General features: G+C 42.0%; 2 protein-coding genes and 1 long non-coding RNA gene across 3 annotated transcripts; 2 read left to right on the top strand and 1 right to left on the bottom strand.

Annotated features, from left to right (window-relative positions):
- The first annotated feature begins 1336 nt into the window (after window positions 1-1336).
- On the top strand, window positions 1337-2020 carry LOC115850258 (interferon omega-1-like). The gene has a single exon (XM_060300980.1). It carries the CDS (start codon window positions 1337-1339, stop codon window positions 2018-2020), a length of 684 nt encoding a protein of 227 aa, XP_060156963.1.
- Window positions 2021-6773: 4753 nt separating this feature from the next.
- Window positions 6774-12112, bottom strand: LOC132597411 (uncharacterized). The gene is made up of 3 exons (XR_009564183.2): window positions 11718-12112; window positions 10804-10871; window positions 6774-9042 (listed from the first exon to the last, which is right to left on the bottom strand). It is a non-coding gene; the product is annotated as an uncharacterized lncRNA (long non-coding RNA).
- Window positions 12113-12307: 195 nt separating this feature from the next.
- LOC132597410 (interferon alpha-13-like) lies at window positions 12308-12820 on the top strand. The gene has a single exon (XM_060299999.1). The coding sequence runs from the start codon at window positions 12308-12310 to the stop codon at window positions 12818-12820; it is 513 nt and encodes a 170-aa protein (XP_060155982.1).
- The last annotated feature ends 891 nt before the right edge of the window (window positions 12821-13711 follow it).

Below are 13711 nucleotides of genomic sequence, written 5' to 3'. Positions count from 1 at the left end.
TCGCTGCCCTGCATTCTCAGAGGGAGACAGAGACAGAGGAAGGGAAAAGCCCACTGGCATCAACTGACTGAATGAACAACTGAACCTCACTGGTTTCTGTGACAGAAGCTTTATCGAGAGACAACACCATCGCTGAATTCTCTGCCCCCAGCTCAGAAACTTTGAGCATAACAAGTGTTGACTAGTTTAAGTAAAAGAGTTGAATAATAAAATTTGTATTTGGCAAAATAAAAATTATGTGTCTACTCAGGGTAAAATGATTAGAATTGGGTAACTCCTCCACCACCTTAGAGAAAACACACTTTTGCTCTCAGCATCTGAGGGCTGCTGACACTTCTGATACCTGAGGACATGGGTCAGGAGGGGAGGAGGTCACCACTGAGGACTAGGGTCCTTCACACAAACACTCCGGGGGCAAGGGTGAGGGTCCTGGAAGATGAATTATTTTCCCAACAAATAAACAAGCCCCTCCACAGATAGGAGATTGTAAAGTCCTCGGGATGTGGTGAGCCTGCCCTCAGGGTGGGAGTCCAGGTTAGGAAGGGGACTCTGTCACTCTAGAGGAGAGGGTGTAACTAGATGTGATCTCTCCCTTGTGACTGAGGTGCTGCTGGGGAAATACAATTGTCTTGGAATTAGGATCTCCACACCCATATTCTCCTGAAAAGAACCAGGATTCCTGGTGGGGGTACTGGCCCAGCCTGTGGAGGACTATAGGTCTCCAGTAAGAAAATGGTGGAAAGAAAGGACAATATCTATAATAGTCCTCACCTCGTGGTCCCCTGAAGCATGACCACATGGACGTGAAGGAACATGTTCTAGAAGGAAAGGAAACATGGGAGAAGCTCATGGACTCATAATAATCAGCCTCTTCTCTAAATCAAACACTAAACAAAACCCATCTTTTGTTTCAAAGAGCTTATGCCAGAGTGATCTGGTAAATCCCTAAGCAAATACAGAAAGCATACGGCTGAGAGAGCCTGCCTTCCTAGGTAAAGTAAGAGGTAAAAATGGAACCTAAGATCAGGGCTAAAAATTTCTTCCTGGAACAGAGAAGACCAACATTTATGCATGAAAGAGATATAGAATGTGCGTATTTACAAACCTACATCACTTCTGACTTTAAGACGAAAACCTTTCTCATTTGATTAATAAATATCCATTTGGATGGGCACATCTGAAATTACTGGGAAAATTAAACTTCTTGCAAAATTAATAGTTTAGAATGATGACATCTTCATAGACCATACTGAGAAGATATAAGTGAAAATCAAAAAAAGGAAGTAAAAGGGTATAGAAATGTTTAGAAAATGAAAATTACTGTGTTCCCTATTTAATGGCCTTGCTTAGAAAGAATGTCATCACAGAACCTACCCCCAAGGTTCCCCCGGACGCCCGTCTCAGCCAGGCCAGCAGCAGCCTCATTTGCCCCATGGCCTTCGTGCTCTCTCTACTGACCGCCCTGGTGGTGTTCAGCTATGGCTCTGGTGAATCTCTGGGCTGCGACCTGTCTCAGAACCACGTGCGGATTAGCAGGAAGAACTTCATGCTTCTGGGCCAGATGCGGAGAATCTCCCCTCGCTTCTGTCTGAAGGACAGAAAAGACTTCGGTTTCCCCCAGGACATGGTGGATGGCAGCCAGCTCCCGAAGGCCCAGGCCACCTCTGTCCTCCACGAGATGCTCCAGCAGGTCTTCCGCCTCTTCCACACAGAGCGCTCCTCTGCCGCCTGGGACACCTCCCTCCTGGACAAACTCCGCACTGGACTCCATCAGCAGCTGGAGGACCTGGACGCCTGCTTGGTGCAGGCGATGGGAGATGAAGAAACTGCCCTGGGAGTGACGGGCCCTACACTGGCCGTGAAGAGGTACTTCCAGGGAATCCACCTCTACCTGAAAGAGAAGAAATACAGTGACTGTGCCTGGGAAATTGTCAGAGTGGAAATCATGAGATCCTTGTCTTCATCAACCAACTTGCAAGAAAGGATAAGAATTATGCATGGAGACCTGGGGTCACCTTGAAATGATTCTCATTGACTAAGATGCCCTATCACCCTTGCACACATGTCTTTAGTCATTTCAGAAGGCTCTTATTTCAACTTTAATCACAGAATTTATTGTATTAATTCAGCTACTACTTTGTCAGTAGTGATAAGCAAGTATATGTTAAATTATTCAGCTTCAGGGGATCAGTCCCTAAGCAATGACTACCCTGTTATTTATTTATTCTGTTTATTTGTTTATTTATTTATTTATGTATCTTATTTTTATATTTTCAAATCAATATATTTATACTTACATTGTATTAAAATTTAGAAAATATTCACCTTTCCATTTCATTAAATTTGCATTTTGTTTTGTTTATTAAATTCTTGTGAGAGAAAACTTCTTGAGTTTTTTAAGTTCTGAAACCTACATTCTTATCTTTTTCTGTGTAAATTTATTTCAGACTAGTATTGGTCCATTTTGTCCTTTGGAACAGTCCTACCACTTTCATTTCAGGAAATGCTTGTCAAAAGGTGGAATTCCATGGAATTGAGGGAAGTCCTGGAAATTATGGAGAATGGTTAGTCCTGATGTCATAGGTGTAACTGATTTATACCACCAGGAAAGAGTGGTCGGTGCAAATACCTGTGGGAAGGAGTCATCTCCTCGAGGGAAGCTGGTGACATATGGTGTTGACTGGCCAATCCTGGCACCTTCCTCTCACCTTCTCCCCGGTCCTGCTTTACTGAACCATTCATCCCTTACACATAACTTCAGACCCTCCACCTCACTGACCAACTACACAGCTGCTCTGGTTCTGTGCAGGTTTCCAGCTTCAAGGTTTCTGTTAGAGTGAAAGCCACAGGAAGAGAGCACAAGTGAAAGGAGAGTTCTAGGATTTTCAAAACCTCTATGAGAAGGAGCCAGGGTTCATGGCACTGGATCCCAGCTCTGCTATTAATAGCAGTGTGACCTTGACAAATAACACAATCACTAAGCTCCCTGTTTCCTGATCTTTAATATGGGGACAGTAGTAGTATTTTTTCATAGGATTATTCTCAGGATACAGTGAGTAAATATACACAAGAGGCATAAAAGTGTGTCTGTCAGAAATAATCAGGACTGTTAGAGTCACAGAGTGGCTACCATCGGGGAGGAGAAGGAGAGCTGCTCTGAGGTAGCAACTGGAAAGCAACATAAGAAACATGCTAGGTCCTGGGCAAAATCTATTACGTTTAATTTGGGTGCTAGTTTCACAATGTATTTCAGTGTGTGAAATTTCCCTGTGCTGTATGTTGAAGATACTTGCAATTTCTGTGTATTACACTTCTTTTTTTTCAAAACAATAAATTTATTTATTTATTTACATTTTATTTTTGGCTGCATTGGGTCTTTGTTGCGGCGAGCGGGGGCTACTCTTCCTTGCCGTGCGCAGGCTTCTCATTGCGGTGGCTTCTCTTGTCACGAAGCATGGACTCTAGGCACGCGGGCTTCAGTAGTTGTGACACACTGGCTTAGTTGCTCCGCGGCTTGTGGGATCTTCCCGGACCACGGCTTGAACTCGTGTCCCCTGCATTGGCAGGCGGATTCTTAACCACTCTGCCACCAGGGAAGTCCTTGTGTATTCTACTTCTGAAAGATATTCTGGGAATTAGTAAAAATTCTTTGAGAAAGAAGGATCAGTAGAAAATACTTGGATCTACTTTAAAAATGAATAATATGGACATAACAGAGACCTCAAATAATGTAAAAAGTCACATTTTTCATTAATAATGTTTGTTGCTTCTTTAGTATGAGAAAGGCACAAAATAGCTTGTGAACTCTTTCATTTTGGGGGCTTTCAGCAGCAACGCAGAAGCAGGAAGAAAAAAGCAGGAGCTATGAAAGGTAAGGTTCTGCTCTCTAATCCTGGGCTCTCCCGGGTTTGATCTTAGTTCTCTTCTCCATACAGTCCCAGGTCTATAATTGCTGGCAATGTCACCTCCTAGAGCCTGTACTCTCAGAAAATAATGGCCCCCCAGAGGAGAGACTCAGAGCTAGAAAGCAAAGAAGTCAGGACCTGGGACACTTCTAACCCAGGCTCTGCTCGTCCATGTGAAAGCTGGGCCATGGCGCTTACCCATCAAGTGACAGTGTGAGACGTGGTGGAACAATGACTGTTTTGGGGGCAAAATTTTGGGTAATGACTCAGACAACTTAACCTCCCTAAGTTTCATAGTCTGTGTCTGGGAGAGTCCCAGGATTGTTGTGATGATTGCCTGGGGCAATGTGTGTGAAAGAGCTTTGAAATGACACCGCTCTACACACATGGACCTTACTATTAGTGTCATTGAACCTCTGACCTCGAATTCTAGTTCCTGGGCATTAATCTTGAAAGAATCTCTTCCCAGTAGAACAGTCTGCTCAGCATGTTCCACTCTCTCTTTGCTTCCACTCTCCCTAGACACACCCAGGCTCCTATTTTTGGTTTGCAGAGCTCACCTGAAAGGCACTCATGTGACACCAGCCCCACCCTCTCTTCAGAAAGGTGATTCATATCTTCTGTCATCTCAGGCATCCCTCTTGCTAGCTGGCCCTGTGGAATTCCAGGGTCCCAGTCCAGCAAGAGGTTGACACGAGGGAGTCCCACTGGGAACAGATTATGGAAGGAAGCCTTGGGGTAAGGCATCTTCTGAAAACAAAATGGTCTCTCTCAAAAACAGCAAAGTTCATTCTTCACAAGTAAATCGTTTCTTCTAAAAAAGAGTGTTTTCTTTTGTCTCTGCTGCATTTGGGGGAAGGACGCAGTAGTCCAGGAACTGGGTTTAGGGAAAGGAAGAGGTTCTCCAGTTCTGATTGAGAGCTGACTTTGAGTGTTTGAGGCAGAGGAAGGTTAGGGAGAGAGTCTGACAGTGGCCTTGCACACCCTCTACCATCTCAGCCACCTTCATTTGTGTCATGATGAATACAGCCCTTCACAAAGCCAATACAAAGCATAGGAATTTGACAAATGCTGAGGGGCTTTACAAATTGAGAAAATCCATTAAAGAACAAGTCTCAGGAACTGGACTTCCCAGTCCTTCCCCTTCTCCATCATGATACTGATCTGTAAACAGCCGTGGGTTGGAATGTTTCGGGTTACACAGGCACATAGATTCCCAAATGTCCCAATCAGCCTCTAGGAACAGAGACAAGAAACTTCACATATTCCCCAAAACAGCACTGGAATTTGGCATTCCTGAGGTCTCAAGTTCAGAAGGAAATGGAACAAACCAGAGGACCCCAAATATTTTGATGGAGAATAACTTTCATCTAACTCCAAGGCCTTCTTGCGTCCTGATGAAGGCTGGGCAAAGCAGCTCAGCTCCCCAGTTCTCAATTTAGCCTTAATGAAAGTGTACAGCTGAGGACTTTTCGCCTTTCCTTTCTCATGGAACAGGCCCTGGAGCAGCAGGGATGCAGAACTCCTGGCCATGTTTGTGGTTGAGCAAGCAGGGACAAGAGGAGGCCAAAGGGGAGGCAGAGCAGTATAGGGTCGTAGCAAACCTGGGAGTGGAACTGCATAGTCTTATCAGGCTTAGGAAAGAGATCTCCATCTACATCAGGTACCATAGCACTCAGCTCACTCTCCAGCTACACTTCTTATTCCCACCCAGTAACCTGCACACTGTTAGGGACATCATTGGTCCTCAGAGTTGTTAATAAAAGTGATAAGTGTAATAAGCTGAACATAGTTGTGTCAGTAAAAGTGTTTGAAAATGACAGTCTTGCTGCATCTTCTCTTGTGGGTTACTCTTGTCTTCTCAGGTGACCAGTAAATTCGTTAGCTCGGCATCTCCTTAGTCTTCCTTCGGCTTCATGCATGATTTAGGGCAATTGTTTTCTTTTTCCTACAGTACAGTTTTCTCAGCTTTAGAATAGGGATAATGAGACTACTGTATTCCATTCAACATACCATCGCATGTTATATGCTCTATATCATGAGAATATAACAAGTCATAAACTTATCTTAAGTGAGCAGATTATTGTAAGCACCAGGGACATATTAAACATAGCAATGATAGATGTTATTGTGACAGGTATGCACAAAGGAGTAAAAGCCATTATTTCATGTCCACTCAAAAGATACATAGTTTTTTAAGATTTTTTTTTGATGTGGACCATTTTTAAAGTCTTTATTGAATTTGTTACAATATTGCTTCTGTTTTTTTTTTTTATGTTTTGGTTTTTTGGCCCTGAGGCATGTGGGATCTTAGCTCCCCAATGAGGGATCGAACTCACGCCCCCTGCATTGGAAGGAGAAGTCTTAACCATTGGACTACCAGGGAAGTCCCGAAAAGATTTTGATATAATGCCATATTTGTGCCTTACTGAGCTCATAATTTTCTTATGCAAAAATTCTACCTCTGTGAATTAAAATAGGATCATCTTTTTAAGTATTGTGCAAAGCATACAAACACATTTTTAAATTCTACTAGCAAATGAAATATTCTCACAGATGTACCAAACACTAGATTACAAATACCTATGGATCTCTAGGGGACATCAAAACAAAATGCAGTCAGTGCATTGGCACTGAAGATATTTATCAATATTAAGTAGAAAGTAATATATTAAATTTAAATTTACATCATGCTGAAATTAAAAGCATTTTGATGCAGATTACAAATTTTTATTCAATTTATCCATATAAGATGACATTTTGAAGTAGTGAATAAAACTCTCCAATGAAAACCACTGATTATATTTATAAAGCTGAATGCTTTATCGATGAAGCCTTAAGGGTCTTCTAAGACCCTTGCTTAAAACAAATGAGAGGAAAAAATATCTTGAAAATTGAGATTAATTTCTTAAGATAATTACTAGGTCATAAGATATTGCAAATAAGCTACATCTTACTGAGGTTAGAGATCAACGTGAAGCAGCCTTGGCTGACATGTGCGAAGCATCAGATACTTGTTATTATACCTGCCATTTTAAAGTCTGAAGCTCATCTGGTCTCCGTGTCACCACCATCCTCTGCTTTTCTGCCCCTCCTTCTCTCCTCCCTTTGTTGACTCCACACTCTCATCTTAGGGAATTGGTGTTCCTCAAAGATCTATGCTAGTCCCACACTTCATCCTCTCTGCGCATATAGTCTCAACCTCCCAAATAGTTCCAAACGTCCTCTCTATGACTGTTGACTTCCATATGCATGTCTTTACCCAGGGTCACATCTCCAAACAAATGTCATTAGCTCCAAACCCTCATATTTACCTGCTACCCTAGATAATCTCCACACATGGCCAAACTTGACCAGCATGTAATTACCTGGCAAACTCCTGCAGACCCCTGGGATGCCAGCTTACCAACTGCTCTTGCAGAAGCTTTCCCTGATCCATGCAAGCCCACATACTCCCAAGAACCTGTACTTTCCCTGTCACAGCATTAGCATTCCTTTCATTGAACACCTAGTTACCCATATCCCCACCAGACTGCAAGCTCTGTGACAGCAGGCAATGTGTCTACTATTTTCATTGCACCTGGCACCCACCACAGTGTCAACAATACAAGGGATAGTCACACTTCTTTGTTGAAGTTTAAATTCCATGATTCTATAATGTATTTCACAGTTTATTGATCATGCAACTGCTGAAACTGAATCAGCAACCATTAGACATGCTTTCTCCAAGAAAGAACAAGTAAAAGAGAATAGCTCCAGCTGCTATAACCTGTCATAATGCCTTGTGCTTCTCCTTCATAACCTAGAAAGGGTTTCAAGCTAATTTTTTACTCTTTAAAGCCTGTCTTCTCTGACAGAGTGCTCCATTACGAAAGTAATATCTTTGTTTTATCTACCAATATATTAAAAAACACAAGTAAAATCCTGAAAGCAGAGATACTTCAAAATATTTTAAGAACCAATGAAATGAATAAAACTATTTATGTTCCTTTTGGATTTTAAGGCAGATTAAAGGTTTAAGGACACTCTGATTTTCTTTAAGAGTATGAGTTAAACCTAACACTTAAAATATACCTTTTGCACCCCCAAAGCAAAGGAAAACAAGATACAAAGCTGACCATATCATAATATGAAGAATAAATTTGGTAAATATAACAATCATCATAGAGAAATAAATTCTAATTATTACAAATTAAAAATAAATTTTTTTAATTTTTGTATTGTTTTTTGTATTTTTGTATTGTTTTTTGTATTGTTTGTATATTTGTATTATTATATTGTATTGTTATTTTGTAATTGTAATAATTGTAATATTATATTATATTGTATTGTTTTGTATATTTGTATTATTTTTGTATTGTTTTTTATTTTGTATTGTTCCACTTACTGTTGAAAAACAATGTGCTGAGATGACTTGATGTATTTACAACTGAATCAGAAGAAAAGTCATTGAACTGAGTGAATACGGACACGTTTGAGGCCACCTCTAAGCAGAGAAGACTCCATTGTAGAAGATTGGGTCCAGGTCTCCTTTTCCCACTCCTGCGTTCTCTGAGGTTGAACATACAAGGAAAGCACACTCTGATTTTCACGCCTTAACTTCCACTCTCATATTGTCCTGGGCACAGCAGCTGTGGACTTTCTTTTCAGATCGAGCCTGGTCCTTTGGAAGTTCTTCAAAGTCAGGCTGGAGTCCTCATTGCCCAGCAGGGTCTTTTCCTCTCCATCTCCTGCACCAAACTAGTCTCCAGATCTGCCCACTGTTGATCAAGCCCACTGAGGAATTTCAGCTCTTTGTGCTGAAGACGATGGAGAAGTGCTGTATCGTCTCATGGAGAATGAGGCGGCCTGAGCGTTTGGGAACTGGCTGTCAGCCAACTGGTGCTGATGGAACCTGAAAACCTCCTTGTCCTTCAGGCAGGAAAACAAAGAAGATTCTCCCTGTTAGGGGCAGGACTGTGAGGGTCTCCTGCTTTGGCAGGCTGTGGTTCTGGGCCAGGTGACAGCTAAGGGTGCAGACAGGGCTGGAGAACATCATCCTGGGTGTCCTCAGTGAGGAGGGTGGCAGGCCCCGGTGAGCCTGGTGATGCAGGTGTCTGGCTGTGGGAGCCTGTATCCAGCTGCTGTGGGTACCTGCCTGCAAAGAAGATTCTTAAATAAGCCATTTATGGGCAACATAGAATGTCACAACTTCAATTCCTTTATTACACTGGAAATTAAACACATTCCTGGAACATGAAAGAGTATCAATCCAATAGGATGTATTCATCTAAATGAGACCCAAGGTTGAAATAAAAACCTGAGTCTCAATATATCTCTTTTTCAGTTCTAATACGAATACTTAGAGGTTTGACCCTGTACCTATTTTGCCACTTCTTAAATTGCACCAAAATACAACTAGCCTCACCCCTCTGCATTCTCCTCCTAAGGGACTCATACATCAGATTTAAATTCTTCCACATTTCTTTACAGGACCATAGCTCACATTTTCTGAAAGTTTACAGATAATGGTGACATAAAAATGAACAGCAAGGGTGAATTCATGCAGTTCTCTTCATTCCGTCACCAGAAATGTTCTGACTGCGTATATATGTGACAATGCGCTTGGCAATGTGGATTCCAGGAAAGTGAGGCAGGGATGGTGACTGCCCTCCAGGGAGCAGGGAGGACAGACTTTAGAGGCAGGATTAGGATGAAGGAAGCACCATGTGCTCAGTGCAGCTGAGGGCCAGTGCTCAGAGCTGATGAAGACGAGGGCCTGGGAGCAGCAGAAGGCTCCACTCTGACAAAAATCTGGGGCTCCTGAATTTAAATGACATCAGATTTTCATTTCCTCTTTTAAAAAATGGAGACAACTTTAGTTGTGGTCACACAAGACATTGCCTAGATCAAATAAAATAAAGTTTGCAAAGTACAGGCTGAGAATTTGAACAGAGTGAAGGATAGAAGGCTTTTGTATTAATATAACAAATGGTAACCTGTATAGTCCACCCTCAGCCCAGCCAAGAGAAGCTCTGACTACAGGTTCCTTAACACTCAGGGGTCTGCATGTTGAGGCCCCCAAATGCAAACTCTAGGAGAAGGCTTGCCTGTAGGCCTGCGAAGGAGTAGAGACCTAGTCTCCACCCTTAGAGCAGTGCCCCGTACATTAAGGAGAGAAATCCTACGGCACCTGAAGCTCTTTGCAGCATCTAAGAAAGTGTTTTGACCTCCTCCCACAAAAAAAAAGAAAAAAAAAAAAAGCCTGCTCTGTGACTAGTATAAACGAGATGAATAGTCCTTTTCCTCACCTTATTTTGTTTCAGACCAACTCTGGTGTTAATTTTTAAGACACAGATTAAATTATACCTTAAAAACAAACATAACCTCAGAGAAAATGATCAGATTTGTGGTTACCATAGCCAAGGGGGTGTGAGTTGAGAAAATCAGAAGGCAGTCAAAAGGGTTTTTCCTTCCTTTCAAAAAAGACATTAAAATAATGTTGTAGAGACCAGGAAAATGGTAAGAAATATATATATGGGGGAGAGATGATGAGAATTAAAGCATTCCTTGATTTTCAGCCATGGAACAGCACAATACTCTAATTCAAAAGCTATTTCCTGGGTTAGCATTAGGGCAACGTTAAGCTAGTACTTCTCTTAAGCACCAATGGTAAGAAGGCACCAAATCTAAGTCATCAAGATAAAGGATGTTTTAATGCAATAGTTTAAAATGAAACTTAATCCCAAAATATGCACGAGGAACAAAATATAAAACTTTTAAGTAAAGAAATGAAGCTGACCTCCATTTGCATGGCCCTGACAGTCTTACAAAGTAAGCCTTCATGATGTAAATGAAATCTGGGCAAATTCCACTTAGTGTATAAAATTCCTACTAAAGAAAAATGAAAAAGTCTGACCTGCTAAACGTCCTCAATTGCTCGTACACACCAACTCTTCTTTCTAACCTTATAGTCAAGGTGAGGTCCTGGGAAAGACATTTCAGGAACATGAGTTAAAAATCAGTTAAGACTATCACGGGGTCATTAGAAATTGTCAAACAGCGTAATTCCCTCAATTAAAAACAAGTGAAAAAGTAATCTTGACAATATTAATGAGTTGGCTTCCATTAAAGATAGAAAAGTAAAACTATATTAAATACTTGGGGCTTCCCTGGTGGTGCAGTGGTTAAGAATCCGCCTGCCAACTCAGGGGACACGGGTTCGAGCCCTGGTCTAGGAAGATCCCACATGCCGTGGAGCAACTAAGTCCATGTGCTGCTACTACTGAGCCTGTGCTCTGGAACCCGCGAGCCACAAATACTGATGCCTGCGCACCTAGAGCCTGTGCTCCTCAACAAGAGAAGCCACCACAATGAGAAGCCTGCACACCGCAATGAAGACTGAACCCAGCCTAAAATAAATAAACCCAGCCTAAAATAAATAAACAAATAATTAATTATATGAAATACTTACTTTAGTAGAAAGACAATATAGTTTAAATAAAGTTTAATAAAATGCTATATTTTAATATGAAAATGTATTTTAATATTCTACGCTTAATATTGAAAATATTTTAACATAAATTTATAAAAATATGAAACATTTAAAATATTTAATTTAAATATCATATGAATTAAGTTAAATATAAAATTAATTTTAAAATGTAAAAAAAGGCTGTGAATTTTTTTAATATTCCTACTTTTCAGATATTCAATACTTTCTCCCTCACTTTAACGCTGTATCCTTGAAAGACTCCATGAAGTCGCAGAGAATCTACAGGGGCGCTCAGCTCCCGCGTCCTCGGCCCCGGTGGTGGCCGCGCTCCGACTCACCCCTCAGGGCGTCCCCAACACCGTCCTGTCGTCCCATCGCCGCCGCCGCCTTCCCCTTTCTCTGGGCCTTCGCTGTCTCGCGCCAGAAACCAGCCCGAATCGGAAAAATCGGCTCCCCTTTCTCTGCGGCTGGGGATCGCTCTGATTTCCCACCTCAGACCGCTCAGAAAAAGGCTTCTTTCCCAAAAATTGCCTCGCTCAAGTTTCTGTGAGAAAATAAAGCGCAAAACTCAGGGGAAGCCTGAAAATGCAAGGTTCTTGTTCCCAGCCACACAAAAATTCTCTGGCGAGGCCGCGACAAGGCTTCCTCTTCAACGCTCAGCACCGAGAAAACCAAGGTGTTTCGCGCACTATGCTGATTATTAAAGCAGCCTCAGGGACTACTTTTCGCCCTGTCTCTCGAGCTGCAGGAGACAGCTGCAGACGGCAAACTCAACAGTCGGCGTTTCCCAAACAAACCCTGCGCCCTCTACCGGCCACCTAGGGAAGGACGCTGTCCACAGTTCCAGGGAAGGAAGCTTCCCACTCGTTAATTGTTTGGCGGTGCCCACGCCTCTCCTGGCGGCCGTCCAGTGAATCACCCTTTCTTAATGGCCCAGATCTATTTGCTAGTGGCAGGAGTGCTGCTCTGCTCTATCCCTGCTTACTCTCTTGGCTGGAACTTGCCTAGAAGCCATAGCCAGGAAAACAAGGACGTCTTCCAACATTTGGAACAGTTGCAAAGGATCCCCTCTCAGTGGTGCCTAAAGGACAGAACCGACTTCAAATTTCCTTGGAAAAGAGAGAATATCACCCCAATCCAGGTGACTCAAGGCACCTGTCACCACCATCTGATGCTCCAGCAGATCTTCAACCTCTTCACCACGGAGGACAGCCGTGCTGCCTGGAACAACACCCTCCTCGATAAACTTCTCTCTAGCCTTCATCTGAGGCTGCACCAACTGGAGCAGATGAAAAAAGACAATCTGGATTGTCGAGATTTGGGACGTGCTGCCCGGGAGTATTTCCATGGAATCCATGTCTATCTGAAGGCAAAGGAATACAGCCCCTGTGCCTGGGAGGTTGTCAGAGTGGAAATTAAAAGGTGCCTTTCCCTTATGTAAGAATCCTCAAAGAAATGTCAACAAATACAGAATATTTTTTATACTCGTGACACTTCTCATTCAATTACATTAGTGTTCAAGTCCAAAGCAATCTCGACTTGTGTTTCCTCACAGGCTGAAAAATGTCTGAAAAGAAAATCATGATTTTAAAAAAGGTTTTGACAGAACACAATCTCTTTTCTTGTATAAATAATTTTCTAACGTAATTTAAAAGATCACTTTAAGTTTTGGGAGAGGTATTTGCTATTTTCAACACATGAAGTATAGAAAGGTTTTTTGGATAGTGTGGTGTTAAAGATATTTGTCAGTTAACTTAATGCTGACTGCTGTAACGGGTAAAGAGAATGCTGTCAGGAATTTGATCATAATAGAATCTTATCTTTCCCTGGTATAAGAACACAAGGCAGGCATTCCTGATCAGATGGATGTTCTAAGTTGCTCTCCAAAGAGTGAGTCGGGGACATGGGTACCCCCTGTTTTGTGGATTTTTCCATCATCAACAGGTGACTGCAAATTTTTCTGCAGTATTTGAGTCTATTCCACTCAGTGGTAAAGGGAAAAAGTCCGGTGCATCACATGGGACGTTTTCAAGGGCCAGGACTATACAGGGCAAGAGCACTTCTGCTCACAATACGTGGCCTGGATTTATCCTCGTGGAAATCTCACTGCAAGGAAGTTGGGAAATTATTGGATGATTAATAGACGAGGAGACAAGTTCAGTGCATAAGACCACTTTTCATCTTTACACTATTTGTCCTAATGAAGTTCTGGGTGGGGTGGAGGGGAACAACTAATGTTCTTGCTTGCACACACTTCATTAAAAAACAATCTGACCCACAGAGAAAGAGAAATATCATTTATATGTGGAATCTAAAAAAAATGATACAAATG

This window comes from Globicephala melas, chromosome 6, assembly GCF_963455315.2.
Source record: "Globicephala melas chromosome 6, mGloMel1.2, whole genome shotgun sequence".
NCBI lineage: Eukaryota > Metazoa > Chordata > Mammalia > Artiodactyla > Delphinidae > Globicephala > Globicephala melas.
The sequence above is the reverse complement of the archived record's forward strand: the minus strand, read 5'-3'. Positions and strand labels throughout refer to the sequence as shown.